General features: G+C 44.9%; 1 protein-coding gene across 1 annotated transcript; it reads left to right on the top strand.

The window, feature by feature from the left end:
• The first annotated feature begins 12,347 nt into the window (after positions 1–12,347).
• ATGP4 (Ubiquitin family protein) lies at positions 12,348–16,499 on the top strand. The gene is made up of 3 exons (XM_048701365.2): positions 12,348–12,768; positions 15,126–15,296; positions 16,044–16,499. The coding sequence occupies exons 1-3, from the start codon at positions 12,570–12,572 to the stop codon at positions 16,097–16,099; spliced, it is 426 nt and encodes a 141-aa protein (XP_048557322.1). The 5' UTR covers positions 12,348–12,569; the 3' UTR covers positions 16,100–16,499.
• Positions 16,500–17,398: the final 899 nt, after the last annotated feature.

The following is a 17,398-nucleotide window of genomic DNA, read 5'->3' as shown; positions in this document are numbered from 1 at the left end:
TTATATCGCCCACAACTCACTTGTGTTCTACTCGTGCATATGACATCTATGCATAAAACCTAGCTCGGATGCCACTGTTGGGGAACGTAGTAATTTCAAAAAATTCCTACGCACACGCAGGATCATGGTGATGCATAGCAATGAGAGGGGAGAGTGTTGTCTACGTACCCTCGTAGACCGTTCGCGGAAGTGTTATAACAACGCGGTTGATGTAGTCGTATGTCTTCACAATCCGACCGACCCAAGTACCGAAAGAACGGCACCTCCGAGTTCTGCACATGTTCGGCTCGGTGACGTCCTCGCCTTCTCGATCCAGCAAGAGGGGCGAAGTAGTAGATGAGTTCCGGCAGCATGATGGCATGGTGACGGTGTTGGTGAAGAACAATCTCCGCAGGGCTTCGCCTAAGCACTACGAAAACTATGACTAAGGATAAACTGGAGGGGACAGGGTAGCCGGCACATGGCTTGGTGTTTCTTGATCTGTCTTGGGTGCTAGCCCTACCCCTCTATTTATATGTTGAGCCTTGGGGTCGATACTTGGAGTAAAAGCCTCCACAAAGTCGGTTTCACCCGAAAGGCAAGAGTCCTTCTCGGACTCCGGGGCCAGACGCCAGGGTTCCCGGTGTCTGGACCCAGACGCCAGGGACCCTGGCATCTGGCCTCTGGACTCTGCAAAACTTCCTTTTGCGCTTTCCAAAAACCTCGTGGGCTTTCCCCTTTGGCCTAGATAAAGTGTTCTCGTGACCAAACATTTCGGGAAACATCCGGATCCCCTTCTGGTGAACCCTTCCGGAGATCAAACACTACTATCCACATATCAATCTTTACTTCCAAACCATTCCGGAGTTCCTCGTCATATCCATGATCTCATCCGAAACTCCGAACAACATTCGGTCACCAACATACATAACTCATAGTACTATATCGTCAACGAACGTTAAGCGTGCGGACCCTACGGGTTCGAGAACTATGTAGACATGACCGAGACACCTCTCTGGTCAATAACGAATAGGGGGACCTGGATTCCCATATTGGCTCCTACATATTCTACGAAGATCTTTATCGGTCAGACCGCATAACAACATACGTTGTTCCCTTTGTCATCGGTATGTTACTTGCCCGAGATTCGATCGTCGGTATCTCAATACCTAGTTCAATCTCGTTACCGGCAAGCCTCTTTACTTGTTCTGTAATACATCATACCGCAACTAACTCATTAGTTGCAATGCTTGCAAGGCTTATAGTGATGTGCATTACCGAGTGGGCCCAGAGATACCTCTCCGACAATCGGAGTGACAAATCCTAATCTCGAAATACGCCAACCCAAAAAGTACCTTCGGAGACACCTGTAGAGCACCTTTATAATCACCCAGTTATGTTGTGACGTTTGGTGGCACACAAAGTGTTCCTCCGATAAACGGGAGTTGCATAATCTCATAGTCATAGGAACACGTATAAGTCATGAAGAAAGCAATAGCAACAAACTAAACGATCAAGTGCTAAGCTAACGAAATGGGTCAAGTCAATCACATCATTCTCCTAATGATGTGATCCCGTTAATCAAATGACAACTCATGTCTATGGTTAGGAAACTTAACCATCTTTGATCAACGAGCTAGTCAAGTAGAGGCATACTAGTGACACTCTGTTTGTCAATGTATTCACGCATGTATTATGTTTCCGGTTAATACAATTCTAGCATGAATAATAAACATTTATCATGATATAAGGAAATAAATAATAACTTTATTATTGCCTAGGGCATATTTCCTTCAATAGGTAGTATTTTTTTGTTCATAGAAAACTCCGGTAACTCTTCAACATGAGGGGGGACGTTGATCAACCCCCTCTTGCCCGACCAAACCCTAGAAGCGTCAAGGCCACCCCAAACCCTAGAAGCGTTGCCGAGACCACCCCAAACCTTAGAAGCATCGATAGCACCCAAATTAACCAAGTTAGAAGAGCGTTGTCGAGGCCACCCAAACCCTAGAAGCGTTGTCGTGGCCACCCCAAACCGTAGAAGTGTCGAGGCCACTAATATGATTCCTGGTCTATGTTTAGCTAGCTAGGTCTATGTTTGCCACTAATATATCCATCTCTTATGTTTGTATATTAATTGCCATGTTGTAATATTTGCAGAAACTATGGATCAACAAAGAAACTTGGAACAAGAATAGTTGTTGGGGGATATAATCTTCGGCGGAGGTGATGTATTGTCGTTTCTCAACGACACCGATGGTCAAGAAGGAGAGGATGACAGCTCCGGTGATCGAACAATGGAGGAGGAAGGACATGATCATGACGGCTCCGATGACCGAATGGCGAAGGAAGGAGACCATGATGACGACTCCGGTGACCGAACAAAGGAGGGAGCTATTGCAAAGTCCGACGAGTTATATATATTGATTAAGCTTGTGCTGACTAATTGATGCATTAATTGTTTTGGTATATGTATATTAACTCTTCTTTCTTTTATAGCCCTCCAGATCGAGCCAAACTTCGGTAATGAGACGAGGCCCGAAGAAAAGGTTGTGCCAGGATGAAAGGTTCACGATCACAGCACTCACGGACGATGGCCAACCGATTGAACCCAAGAGGACCAAGGAAGCATTTTCTGCTCAGTGCGGAGCTATTGTTAGGTACACCATCCCGATCAGCATCCAACTATGGAATAAGCCTAAGAATGAAGACCCAGAAGTTTCTTATGTCACCGATAGATAGAAAGATGATCTTTGGACCTCGCTAAAGGCAAATTTCACCCTACCGCCAGAGGAGGATCCGAATAAGCCAGTTATAGAGACACTGGTCAAGGAGTGTGCTCTTAAGAAGATGGTAGATATATTCAGGAGGTGGAAGAATGAGTTGAAATCAACGTTTGTCGACAAAAGGAAGACTCCAGAATTCACCAGCCGATTTGAGAAGATAAGAGATCACTGACCGCATTTGTGGCCTACAAGACATCGGACAAGAGTAAGAAGATGTCCGAGACAAACAAGATAAATTCTGCAAAGAAGCAGTGTCACCATCGCACGGGGTCAGGTGGCTACCTCAAAGCCCGGCCGTTGTGGGACAAAGCTAAGAATGACCTAATTGCTAAAGGGGTCGAACTAGAGACATTTAACTGGCCAGACCGTTCAAGGACTTAGTTCTTCGGGGTTGGGGGAACTTTGGACCCTGAAATAGGGAAGTGCTGTTGGACGGACGAGAAACTTGCAATACCCGTCAAGAAACTTCAGAAGTATATCACCGAGCGCAGGAAGGGACGTCATTCCCGACAGAGAGAAGGACGAGCTGACTAAGGCCCTCGGGAATCCTGAGCACCCTGGACGAACACGAGGCACGCTAGGCTCTGTTCTGTGGAAGGTTGGGTTTCCCGGCGCAGGTGGTTACAGAACCCGGGAGACGAAGAGGAAACAGGGGCTGAGCGAAATGCAGAAGCTCAGTGCAAGACTATTAAAGCTGGAGGAACTTGAGAGCTAGCGAGCTGCCGACCAACCATCTCAGCGGCACGAAGCTACCCCAGAAGCTACCCCGCCATGTCAGCGGAGAAGCAGCGTGGCTTCCACGGAGCTCGTTCATCCTAACTTCACGGCTCCTAGCTACCCCGTGGATACTATCACGGAGGCTCAACATTGCCAGCTTATGACGAAAATGGTAGAACTTCGCTTTGAAGGTGGCTGTCAGCTCTGTTGCACCTCATCAACCCAACGAAACTTTTCACTACCGTCCGATTCCACATGGCTATGCTGTTGTGATGGTGGATGAAGTAATGGGGGGATTTGAGGAGCTCGAGCTTGACCACCCTACAGGTGAAGGGGAGACTCGGCTGGTTCATGCTCTGAGGACTACATGTCTATGGCGGAAGGAGTACATCAAGCTTCCAAACTGGACGCCTCCGCCTCCTCCTACGGCGAGTCAGGGCACTCCACCTCCTCCTCCTCCTCTTGCGAGTGATCACGACACTCCGCCTCCTCCTTCGCCTTCTTCTGTGCGTCGGAGCACTCTGCCTCCTTCTCCGCCTCGTCAGCGACGGCGGAAGATAGACGCCGCCGCTCCGGCTCCTTCGGCGCGTCGGAGCACTCCGCCTCCTTCTTCGCCTTGTAAGCAACAACAGAAGAGAGGCGCCACCACTCCAGTGGCTAGAAGTACAAGCAGAGGCGGGAGGCGGCAATTCAGATACGATCCATCTCTCAAGACTCCGGAAAAGTTACCATACGAGAGGACCGAGAAGGAAAACGGGGAGACCTGTGAAGCCGAAGTGAGGGAATTTTTTGCAAAGAAACCTCCACCTCCGAAGGAGACGATAGATCCGGTGAAAGCGAAGCGCACTATCGATGCCCTGAAGCGAGCACCACCGCCTCCGCCGGATTCCAACTATGTCCGCACTCTTAAAAAGACATGCAGATGCAAGGCAGTCAGGAACTACTTCCAGTGATAAAAGGTTAGCAGAACGAAGAAGTGGGAAAAAAATTCCCCAGCTTGGCATACAGGCGAACCAATCATGCCCCCAGCTCAAGGTGTCTAGCAATATCATCTCTAACCTACCGGGGATGGTGCCCGGTACCAATCCTGGTGATTACCTGGGCGATGATGTAGAGTTTGAAACAATGGAGGTGGATGAATTCACATACCAGTATGGGAAGCCTCTCGTCAAAGATGGAAGTCCTCCTCTAACAACGATGATGCGAAGATTCCATCAATGGTACATGAAAACTTGCGGCGAGTCTCTAAAGGATACTTTGACGATGAGAATTAAAGAGGAGCACGACCTCGTTGGAACTGGTCTGTTCTCTGTTGAATTTGACGAGTTATTCCAGTTATACAATCAAAAGGCCCTCGACAAAAAACTCGTGACTTGCTACTATCTGTAAGTACTACTTATGTAATTAAGTCTCTATATATAGCTCAGCTCTTTCATTGCATGTGTATATATAATTATCCTCACTATATTATGCAGATTGAAGATCGTCGAATGCAGAAAAGCACAAATCTATGACATTGGGTTCATTAACCCAAATATCATACATGAATGGACGGTTAAAAAGAATGTCACAGAAACGGAGGACAACTTGCTACAATCGTTGCTCAAAAATCAAAATAAAGATAAAATACTCTTTCCTTACAACTTCAAGTGAGTGTTACTGTCTTGTGCATATTCGGTTTCCCTTATTACTCAAGGTTATAGTAATGTAGTTGATGAGTTATGCATGCGTGCGCAGCTTCCACTTTATTCTCCTAGAGATTAAGCTTGAGTGAGGAGTAGTAACCGTCTTAGACTCGAGACGAAAAGATCCCAAGGACTATGCGGACATGACTCAAATGCTCCAGAAGTAAGTTCAATCGATCATTATCGCACCATATCGGCAACTTTGTTCATTTCCTGATATCAAGTAATTATTTTCTTTGTCTGGCAGGGTTTGGAAAGAGTTCACCATAATTACTCCGGGACTGCTAAGCGAGCTGCGATTTACACACCCGAAAGTAAGTACTACTACCTAGTTCTATGCATCTCCCATTGATTCTAGCTAGTTTTCTCGATACCATTTAGCATGCTTGCTTATCAGTTTGACTGACCTCTATTTCTCGTAAAGTGCTTGTGGCAGGAATCCGGGAATGATTTTTGTGGATACTACATTTGCGAGTTCATCTACAACGCGACGACCGCTAATAAGCGGGGCTACTCTGAAAAACAATATGAAGTGTGTAAGAAAAAATATTCACAATTTTATTTTATTACCATCATTTGTGTTGAGTTTCATTCATATACATGTATTGACCCTCTTCTTCAATTTAGATCTGGCAGATGCGGGATAACTCCTACCACAAGATCGCATATGAGCAATTCAAGAGGAATTGGCGGGATTCTTTCTTGACCACGTCATCAATAAAACCGGAGAATACCATGTGGAAATTGATATAGACATGAGATGTTAGGGATTGTAAGAGATATTATATTGTATATATGTAGCTAGTAGTGTCGGATAGATATACGAAAACTTGTTGTTCGACAAATCTCTCGGAGAAAGAGAGGTGCACTCCTCTTTGTATATGTTCATGACAATCTTGTGTAATTAATGGTTCCTTCATTTCCTTACTAGCTAGCATGTCGAGTTCTCTCTATACATATAGTAGCTAGTGTCGACCAAGCACGGAGATAAGAGAGGTCACTTCTCTCTATTAGCTAGCTAACACAATATATGAAACCCCTAAATTAACCCTCCGAAACCCCCTAAACCCCTTTCAAGAAAACCTTCTCCTGCCAGCTGCTGATGTGTGGATGCCTTTTGGTCCCGGTTGGTGTTACCAACTGGGACTAAAGGTGCTCCTGCCTGGGCGCCCCGCAGCGGCCACGTGGAGCCCTTTCTGTCGAGGTTCGTAAGCGAACCAAGACTAAAGGTTTTGGGCTTTAGTCCCGACCCTTTAGTCCCGGTTCCAGAACCAGGGCTAATGGGCCTCTGGAACCGGGACAAATGACCCGTTTTCTACTGGTGACATCTGCTCCTGCAATATGTCTGTCACCTAGTGGTGCATCAAGGACATAATTCTTCTGTGTAGCAATGAGGATAATCCTCAGATCATGGACCCAGTCCACACTATTGCTACTATCATCTTTCAACTTATTTTTCTCTAGGAACATATCAAAAATAAGGGAGCTATATCGTGAGCTATTGATCTACAACATAGATTTGCAAATACTGTCAGGACTAAGTTTATGATAAATTAAGTTCAATTAATAAAATTACTTAAGAACTCCCACTTAAATAGACATCCCTCAAGTCATCTAAGTGATACGTGATCCAAATCAACTAACCCATGTCCGATCATCATGTGAGATGGGGTAGTCATCAATGGTGAACATCTCTATGTTGATCATATCTACTATATGATTCCCGTTTGACCTTTCGGTCTCTAGTGTTCCGAGGCCATGTTTGTACATGCTAGGCTCGTCAAGTTTAACGCAAGTATTCCGCATGTGCAAAACTGTCTTGCACCTGTTGTATGTGAACGTAGAGTCTATCACACCCGATCATCACATGGTGTCTCAACACGGCGAACTGTCACAACGGTGCATACTCAGGGAGAACACTTATACCTTGAAATTTAGTGAAGGGATCACCTTATAATGCTACCGCCATACTAAGCAAAATAAGATGCATAAAAGATAAACATCACATGCAATCAAGATATGTGATATGATATGGCCCATCATCATCTCGTGCTTTTGATCTCCATCTCCAAAGCATCGTCATGATCTCCATCGTCACCGGCTTGACACCTTGATATCCATCGTTGCGTCGTGGCCGTCTCGCCAACTATTGCTTCTACAACTATTGCTAACTCATAGCGATAAAGTAACGCAATTACATGGCATTTGTATTTCATACAATAAAGAGACAACCATAAGGCTCCCTCCGGTTGCCTGGTAACTTACAAAACATGATCATCTCATACAATAATGTAGAAGACATCATGTCTTGACCATATCACATCACAACATACCCTGCAAAAACAAGTTAGACGTCCTCTACTTTGTTGTTGCAAGTTTTACATGGCTGCTGCGGGTTTCTAGCAAGAAGTGTTCTTACCTACGGCAAAAACCACAACGGTGGTTCGTCAAGTTTGTTGTTTTAACCTTCTTCAAGGACCGGCTGTAGTCAAATTTGGTTCAACTAAAGTAGGAGAAACAAACATCCGTCAGCCACCTTTATGCAAAACTAGTTGCATGTTGGTTGGTGGAACCGGTCTCATGTGTGTGGACATGTAAGGTTGGTCCGGGCCGCTTCATCCAACAATAACCCAAATCATAATAAGACGTTGGTGGTAAGCAGTATGACTATCATCGCCCACAACTCTTTGTGTTCTACTCGTGCATATCATCTACGCATAGACCTGGCTCATGATGCCACTGTTGGGAAATGTTGCATGGTAAAAAAAATTCTACGCACACGCAATGATCTATCCATGGAGATGCATAGCAACGAGGTGGGGAGTGTGTCTACGTACCCTCATAGACCGTAAGCGGAAGCGTTTCACAAAGCGGTTGATGTGGTCGAACTTCTTCGTGCTTCAACCGATCAAGTACCGAACGTACAACACCTCCGCGTTCTGCACATGTTCAACTCGGTGACGTCCCTCGCCTTCTTGATCCAGCAAGATGTCGAGGTAGTAGATGAGTTCCGTTAGCACGACAGCGTGGTGATGGTGATGGTGAAGTGATCTCCGTAGGGCTTGGCCTAAGCACTATGAAAATATGACCGAGGTGGTAAACGGTGGAGGGGGCGCCACACACGGCTAGGCAATTGTCTGTTGTGTGCTAGGCGCCCCCTCCTCATATATATAGGTGGGAGGGAGGTAGGAGCAGCCATAGGAGGCGCCCAAGTAGGAGGAATACTACTTGGAGTCCCTCCCAAGCCGCGCGCCCCCTGCCATATATAACCGAGGGGGAAGGAAAGAGGGGGGAGGGAAGGAAGTAGCAATCCTAATCCACACTTTCCTTGCCCTCCCCTCTTTCATTCTCCTCCTCGTAGGGCTGGCCTCTATAGGGGCGCACCAGGGCTGGTGTGTTCCCTCACTTGGCCCATAAGGCCCATATCTTTGCCGGGGGTGCCTGAAACTCCTTTCCGGTGACCCGATAAGTACACGGTACCCTCCAGAACAATTCCGATGTCCGAATACGATCGCCCTATATATCAATCTTCACCTCTCGACCATTTTGAGACTCCTCGTCATGTCTGTGATCTCATCTGGGACTGCGAATAACATTCGGTCACCAAATCACATAACTCATATAATACTATATCATCAACGAACGTTAAGCGTGCAGACCCTACGGGTTCGAGAACTGTGTAGACATGACCGAGACACCTCTCCGGTCAACAATCAATAGTGGAACCTGGATGCCCATATTGGATCCTACATATTCTATGAAGATCTTTATCGGTCGAACTGTTATGACAACATATGTAAGTCCCTTTGTCCATTGGTATGTTACTTGCCCGAGATTCGATCGTTGGTATATTCATACCTAGTTCAATCTCGTTACCGGCAAGTCTCTTTACTCGTTCCGTAATACATCACCTCATGACTAACTCCTTAGTCATTTTCTTGCAAACTTATGATGTGTATTACTGAGAGGGGCCAGAGATACCTCTCCGATACTCGGAGTGACAAATCCTAATCTTGATCTATGCCAACTCAACAAACATCTTCGGAGATACCTGTATAGCATCTTTATAATCACCCAGTTACGTTGTGACATTTGATAGCACACAAGGCATTCCTCCGGTATCCGGGAGTTGCATAATCTCATAGTCAAAGGAATATGTATTTGACATGAAGAAAGCAATAGCAATAAAACTGAACGATCATTATGCTAAGCTAACAGATGGGTCTTGTCCATCGCATCATTCTCCTAATGATGTGATCCCATTATCAAATGACAACACATGTCTATGGTTAGGGAACCTTAACCATCTTTGATCAACGAGCTAGACTACTAGAGGCTCACTAGGGACATGGTATTTGTTTATGTATTCACACATGTATTTAGGTTTCCGATCAATACAATTCTAGCATGAATAATAAACCTTTATCATGAATAAGGAAATATAAAATAACAAATGTATTATTGCCTCTAGGGCATATTTCCTTTAGTTCATCAGTAAGTTTTTGGAGAGCGACAGTGGAGGAGGCAGGGACTCGCGCGACAGCAGTGGTGGCAAGCTTGGTGGGCTCCCCGACCTCGCCGACAAGATACCGGTATGTTGCTCCAGGCTCGAGCCTTTTTTACAAGGTGGACCCCTATGGTCAATGGGTTCTGAGCTGGTCAAACATTTGCTTCGCGTCGCTTCTTAGAAAATTTCACCAATACATGCGTACTCCTCCGGTCTTTTTTACTTTACGTATTAGATTTGTATCAAGTCAAATTCTACAAAGTTTGACTAGAATTAGATTAGAAAATATCAAAATCTACGGTACCAAATATTCATACTATGAAACTACATTTCATAATTAATTTTACCATATTGATTTGGTATTATGAATGTTAATACTTTCTTCTATAAGTTTGGTCAAAGCAGAGATACTTTAACTTCGGACAAAACTTATATGCAGACTAAAAAGGACCGGAGGAAGTAGGAGGCAAATCGCAAAGCGGCAACGTCCTTCCCGATTTCCTCACGCACCGCCTCAAAAGCAAAATTCAAGGTTGGTCTCTCCTCTGCTTTCTTTATTTACACCGACGCCGCTCGCTATCGCTTGCTCTAGTATCCTCTGCGTTATTGTTGTTGCTCTGTTGCTAATCCTCTGTTGCTCTATTGCTAATCTTTGATCTGGAGGGAGGTTGATGCTGGTCGAGCAGCTATATCCCCATTATCCCTTTACTCAACTTCGAATTCACATGCTCGACCATCATGAGGTTTGGATTCAAGGGTCTCTTCCCTTCTCATCCCAACTGGATTTGGTCGGTTCGCGTTCGAGTTTAGACAGGGAATCATTTGTTCGAGCTGCCACACGACCCGATTCCTTGGCCGGAGGGACTCAAGGCATGATTCTTGTGGCCAAGTAGTTTGGTTCCCTGCCATGGCCGGGCGCTGTGTGGCGCAACGGAGGAGGGCCCTGCTTCAACGAGGGTGGGCGAGCTTTGGCCGCGGACACGTGGAAGCGGAGATGGGCTCGGGAGACACCACGAGAGCGAGATGGATCTGGCCATGTTCATCAGTAAGTTTTGGGAGAGCGATAGTGGAGGAGGCAGGGACTCGCGTGACAGCAGCGACGGCAAGCTCGGTGGGCTCCACGACCTCGCCGACAAGGTATCGATATGTTGCCTAGTGAAAAATGAAGAAACACGTCAAATATCCCAACAAACAAACAAATAGTGTGAAATATCTACAACGTAAGCATGAAAAATACACTCCATCTATGAAAAATGGCGCAGCATGGCGCGCGTCATCCACTAGTCCCCTTTGATGCCTGCAAGAACTGAGCCTTCGCCGCCGCGAGAGGAACGACTTAGCCCCCTTTTTTCTTCCTTAACTTCCTTATCGATGGACTTCGTTGTGCCGATGCTAGACAGGCCGTCTGCTTTGTGCAAATGGGCCAATCAATCACAGATGTTCGTTTTTTCCACGGAGTAGTTGCCCTTTTTGGAAAGTCGGCCCACTCACGTGAAGCTAGCTATTACAGAGAAATCCAATGACCAAAAATGTGTGGATGCTCAATCGAATGGTCAGATACGTTGAGTGCGCGAGAGGGCTGGAAAGAGGCTCAGTTTTACTGTCCTAAATAAGACTGCCTTATCTTATGTCCCTCGACCTAATCTAGATGAGACAATAAAAAATGATGTACAATGGGTTATTCCTAGTCTTGTCTTCAATAACTAGATATCTCTAAATACGTGGAGAGACAATTGTTGACAAGAGATAATCTCTTAAACAAGAAAAGGCAAACCTTTTCATATGGTCTCTCTCTCACCTCAGCCATTATCCTACGTGGCACTCCTATGATAGCATAATTGTACATGCCTTAATGGGCCTCTCAACATGTCGACTCCTGACTTGGTGGACGGGATCTGAGATCCCCTTGTTGATTTCGACATGGGTCATATCGGGCAGCCCATGACATATAATGAGAAGGTTTCATAAGACTTTCTATACATGATCTGCGAGGACTCTGCCTCCTTGTACGTAGCCAACTAGGACCTAATATCCTAGAACCCCCGTACCTGTATACACCGAGGGCCCTGGCTTGTAGGAAACATAAGAAATCACTTGGTAGATACTTAGGACTTTATACTTACTCCAATGTAGTAAACACAAACACGACGTAGGTTATTATTTCCTCGAAAAGCTCAAACTTGAGTAAATTTACCGTATCTCTGTTACCCTCATTTCAAGACATTTAGATTATGCCCCCCTACATTAAGATCTGACGGTTTAGGTTCTGTCAATGTTTTCTTCTGTCATGTGTATGCATACCTCTAAACCAACAATTTGATTAAGCGACATATTTAGGTCAAATCAACGATATAGAAGTATACGCACACCCTACGCACTCAGCGAAGTGGACAATATGTGGGTGTGTGGTGGTGCTATATTGTTTCTCGAAGTAACAACAAGCATGGTTCTAGATATGAGAAAAGAATTATGTAAAATTAATGACATATTCCCTCCGTCCTAAAATGTAAAACATTTTTTTAACTTAGATGTGCAATACCTATGTCACTCTTTAGCAAAACTGAAAAAGAAACATCATAAAAAATACAGGAAATTGTAAAAAATTAAAAAGGACAGGAGAAAAAGACCAAGTCCGAAATAATCAGCAATCTCACGGGAGAAAAGGAGAAGAGAATTTTCTCCTACCTTTCCTTCGCAGTTGCAAAGCGTCTCCTCTTCTCTCCTGCTCCTCCTCTCCTACCCTCGTTGCCTCCCACCAAACCCTAAACCAAGCTCCGAATCCCTCCCGTCTCTACCCCCACCGAGCTCGCAAGTTCTTGATTGGAGCAGCCGAGCCCAGCTCAGATTCCCCGCGGGGTCCCGGGAGTATTCGAGGTCTTGGTGGGAGGCCAAGAAATGGCCCAGGGGGAGGAGACCAAGGTGGAGGGAACGAGAGAGGAAGAGAGAGCGGATGCAGGGGCGGGAGCGGAGGAGGAGGAGGTAGAGGTGAAGTTCCGGCTCTTCGACGGCTCTGACATCGGCCCCATCCGCTGCAACGCCGCTGCTACCACCGTCGCCACACTCAAGGACCGCGTCGTTGCCGATTGGCCCAAAGGTCCTAAAGATTCCATCTCTTGAGCTCTTGATTCTCGCACGATGTTATGCGATTCTTGTGGTGTGGTGTCTGTGCAAGCTCTAGTTTGTGCTTGTGCCATCTGCACCACTAAATTTGTAAAGGAACCCATGCTTGTTTGTTCCCTCTGCGTGACGACAGTAGACGGGAATAAGGGGTGATGAGCAAGCTTCATGCTTCTTTATATTTGCTTGTTTGGTGCCTGCAAGATTTGTTGCTTGTCTGATTTTGGGAAAATATGTGTGCTTCTATAACTAGCAAGTGCTAGGTCTCGTTAATATTCTAAAGTACAGCTTAAATTAGAGAGGTATCAGATGTGTATAGGAGACGTCTTCTTTTACGGTAATAATCCAGGATGGTCTTTGGTATCTAAGCGAACAGCGGAGGAGCCATGCTTGGGGCTATAATGTAGGCAGCAGTGGTGGAGCGTGACACGCAATTAACAGGGGGCCAAAATTTTAACCAAAAGCAAAATGTGCTTGAAATCAAGACCAACTCACACAAAATTACATATCAATCGAATATATCTTGCTCCTTGCATCCTTTGGCAGTTTGGCTCATTTGCGGTTGTCGGCTGGCCATTTTGGCGGTGGCGCGCAGCAGCACAAGATGTTCCATGCGCAGATGCAGCAGCTGGTGTGGCGGCCGGGCGGCGGTTGACAGTCCAAGCTGTGAAAGGGAGAAATAAAACTGAGAATTGGGAGGATGATTAGAAAATCAAATCGCCATGCATGTAGAGATGAGGTGAAATCAAAACGCGATATAGATGATGTTGTACCGGGAAAAATGAGAGACAAAGTAAGACTTCCGATCTGTTTTTTATTTTCACTGTTGCAAGTTGAGGAGAGTTTCTTCCAGAGAGAAGCGATCATTTAAAAAAAGGCGATCTAGAATAAAGCTTTATGTACGAGGAGCTGCAAGTACAAATATCAATCAAGCTGCTTTGGGTAGCTAGCTTTGTACGTAGAATATCTGCCCGGTAAATTGATTTGGTGCTCTATAGTCAATATACTTCACTGATGAAATGCACAAAAATGTTTAATAGTCAATTTTTTTTGCACTTTTGGAAGGGGGGGTCACAACCCCCTTTGGCCTCCAAGAAGCTCCGCCAGTGGTAGGCAGACATGTTAATGTGCTTTACCATAGCCCGTTTTGATAAGTGGGACGTTGACAACCCATGATGTGTAGGATGTCTCTGATTTCCAACAAACGCGCAACTATTTCCAGGAATTCCTTGAATGGGCACCGCAGCACTCCACTTTAGGATATCTTTTAAATTGTTCAATAGTGAGTGTGTGATGCTCAAAATATTACTCTATGCCTCTATAGTAAGCCAAAGAGGAAGGCTGTGAAGTAGACCACAGAGAGCCCAACAGGAAGATGCTCTAGGAGCCACAAACACTGGAGAAGCTCATAACGTTCATCTGAGCTTGTGTATTTCATTGTCAGCAGCCAGCATGTGTTAATCACATTCTAATTCCATCCACGGGGATATTAAAAAGAATGTCATATCTATTTTGTTGGTAGGGAGTGAAAAATGGGTTCATACATTTGTGCTGTGTTAAATGGCATATGCCTTACGTTTTGCCATATTGTTTTTATATTTCCATTTGTTTATCGCTTAGTTCTGCTGTCTTGTGTGCTTGTACTCCCTGTTATTGTGGATCAATGAATCTAATGATCGTTATGATTTTAAGACATCTAACTTGCAATTCTCTCAAAAGGCAATATTGTCAAATGGGACAGGAACTTTGCTTAGGATCTGATATTATGGAACATTCTTGTTGATCCGAACTTAACTTCTGCATAGCATTGGGCAGCCCGGTGCACGAAGCTCCTGCTTGTGCAGGGTTCGGGGAAGGGTCCGACCACTTTGGGTCTTTTGTACGCAGCCTTTCCCTACATTTCTGCAAGAGGCTCTTTCCAGGACTCGAACCCGTGACCTCATGGTCACAAGGCAACAGCTTTACCGCTTCTGCATAGCATTGCCTTAAAATTTATCCTGCCTTGGCTTCCCTATTACCAATACATCTTTCTACCCTACCTGCACACAAGGCACATGCCGTGATTTGTCTTCTTATTATGTCGTGATTGCTTCAGTAAAGATAACTGTTCTAATTGTATTTAGCTGCTGTTAATATTTTTGTTCAACTTGATGTAATAAAATTCCTAAAATCCTGCATTTTAAGATGTATGGGTAGCATTTTTTGCCAAGGTTTTAGGTAGTTTGCTGCATATGTACTTTCGTACTGCATTTCTGAGTTTTTTTCCCCAAGAATAGTTATATCTCCTCCGCTGCTTGTGTAATATTTCTAATTCTGTAATGATTCTGCTTGTAGATAAAACAATTGTCCCAAAGAGTGCTAATGATGTGAAACTGATAAGTGGAGGCAAAATTCTAGAAAATGACAAGAATATCGCACAGTGCAGAGCACCTTTTGGTGATCTTCCCAGCACTGTTATAACAATGCATGTCGTTGTCCAGCCATCATCCGCAAAGTCAAAACCAGGTAAGCTGCAACTTTGTAATATTTGTGTAAAGCATTGCTTATGACTTGCTGAATCTTCCCGTGTGTCTGACTTAGACTGATTAACATTGTTTCACCATCCAAGTTGTGTCTTAAAATTGCAATGGGTGCATGTCAGTCATTTGTTTCCTTTCTACCATTCATTCTATCACTAATGTGCCATCATATGTGTGGAATCTGCACGCGGAAAAATAATGTTCATTAGATTCTCTGAAGAAAAAAATGATTGTGGATGAAATATGAAAATGTTGACATGAAAGTCAGAGCTCTGCGCTTCTGTCCATGAGAAATCAGTTTGGTGAGCCTGTTGTCTGTCCCGTAATTCGTAGATGAAATTCTTGTCTTTCCCGACAATGCCAGATCACAGATTTGGTTTCTGTCTAATCCCCTCTAATAACCACTTGACCAGTACAGCAGAAATTAGCGGAAATTACATTGAAATGTATGTCTCGTTACAGCATGTAATATTCTGCTTCTTCAAACAGATAGGACGCTGTTGGATGCAATGTTATACTCCCTCCATTCCATAATGTAGTGCGCCCGCGCTTTTCGAGATTTAAGTTTGACCATAAATTTAACCAACGTGGGCGACCGCGGCGGGAGCAAAAAATATCCCATTTTAATTTTTGCTCCCGCCGCAGTCGCCCACGTTGGTTAAATTTATGTTGAATTATGTTAAATTTATTGTCTCGTTCATTTTGCTGAATTATGTTAACTTGTTTGTGTCAGACAAGAAGACGAACAAGTTGCCTAAGACCACTCGCTGCTCTTGTACCATACTATGAATGTCAAGTGTACTCCGTCGACAATAATTTGTGTGCCCACCAAGAGAGACGACTGGACAGAAGAGGAACATCCAGCACCCAAGACGTGTCGTGTATTGTTGTGAGGTGATATTGTAACTGTAAGCTAGATACTACACAAGAGTCGGTCCGGTCCCTCTGTCGCTAGGGCAATAGCGTCGCTTTGTCTTGTTTTACCCAACAAAGGATGTTTCTATATGATGTACAAGATACACACACATTGCTGGTGCTGTTGCTGTTGTGGAGGGGAAGGGCCTGCTGTTCGTCGCCGTGCCAAGTTGGGTTAAAAAGGGTCAAGGTTGTTGGGTGTGTCACGCAACCTGATTGTTTGTTCTCACTTGAGACTCCGTGAAATGATGTTTTACTCCTTGTTCCTTGTTCATCCTTCATGCTTCTTTCCGTACTTGGGTCTTGCACCTTTTCTTTCAGTATTTGTTGGGTTGGGTGAGTCACAACTTGGCCACCCACTTCAGCTTGAGCAAAAATCATCTGAAGTTCCTGTGCACCAAAATTGCTGGGATTTCAAGTTGAAGAAAAATGCTCTCGCAGAACACAACTCCAGCAACCGACGATGGGTCTGAATCATAGCAACAGTGGGGTTACGGGAAGGCTCTCGCACGCTCGTGCTATGCACTGGGGCCTCTTGCTTCGCCGTGACAGGAAGTACTGCAGATTGAACAAGAGGGGTTGGCTTGGGACATGCCCACGAGAGCTGGCTTTCCATAAAAACCAGAATACCGCGCTACACCCACTGCTACTGTTTGTCTCATCTTCTTAGGAAACATCTCTATCCAGCTGCTGAACTCTTCAATTTTGCAAGGAATATCATAAATACCAGTGACATTCCTAACAACCCTCCACACAAACTTGGCTACCACACAAGTGCAAAAAAGATGCTCTACAGTTTCAGAATGATCATAGAAACTGCAACTTTTATCTTTACCTTTTCAGTTTCTTTTAGCTAAATCCAGAAACGCTGCCACTTTTCATCACATTTTACCCGCATGATCCGAGTGTGCTGTTTTTTCAAATAGCTTACTAGATGTCGTACTGGGCTGGCTTACAGAGAAAAGAAGGGCAACAGAAGCTGCGCGACGTGGCGGCGTTGTTGGTTGATGTTGCAAATGGCTTCTTCAACAAGAGCAGAGGATGGGCGCCAATGACAAGACGTCTGGGAGTGGGTTGAGAGCTTTTCTATGTTTTGAGTTTCTTCACTGGATTATCGTGTAGTCTATGTCTGGATAATATGGTTGTTCTAAGCTCTGTCACTGTTTAGAAAAG

Source organism: Triticum urartu, chromosome 2A (assembly GCF_056163025.1).
Source record: "Triticum urartu cultivar PI428250 chromosome 2A, HENAU_Tu73, whole genome shotgun sequence".
Classification (NCBI taxonomy): domain Eukaryota; kingdom Viridiplantae; phylum Streptophyta; class Magnoliopsida; order Poales; family Poaceae; genus Triticum; species Triticum urartu.
This window is presented reverse-complemented; position numbering and strand designations above follow the sequence as displayed.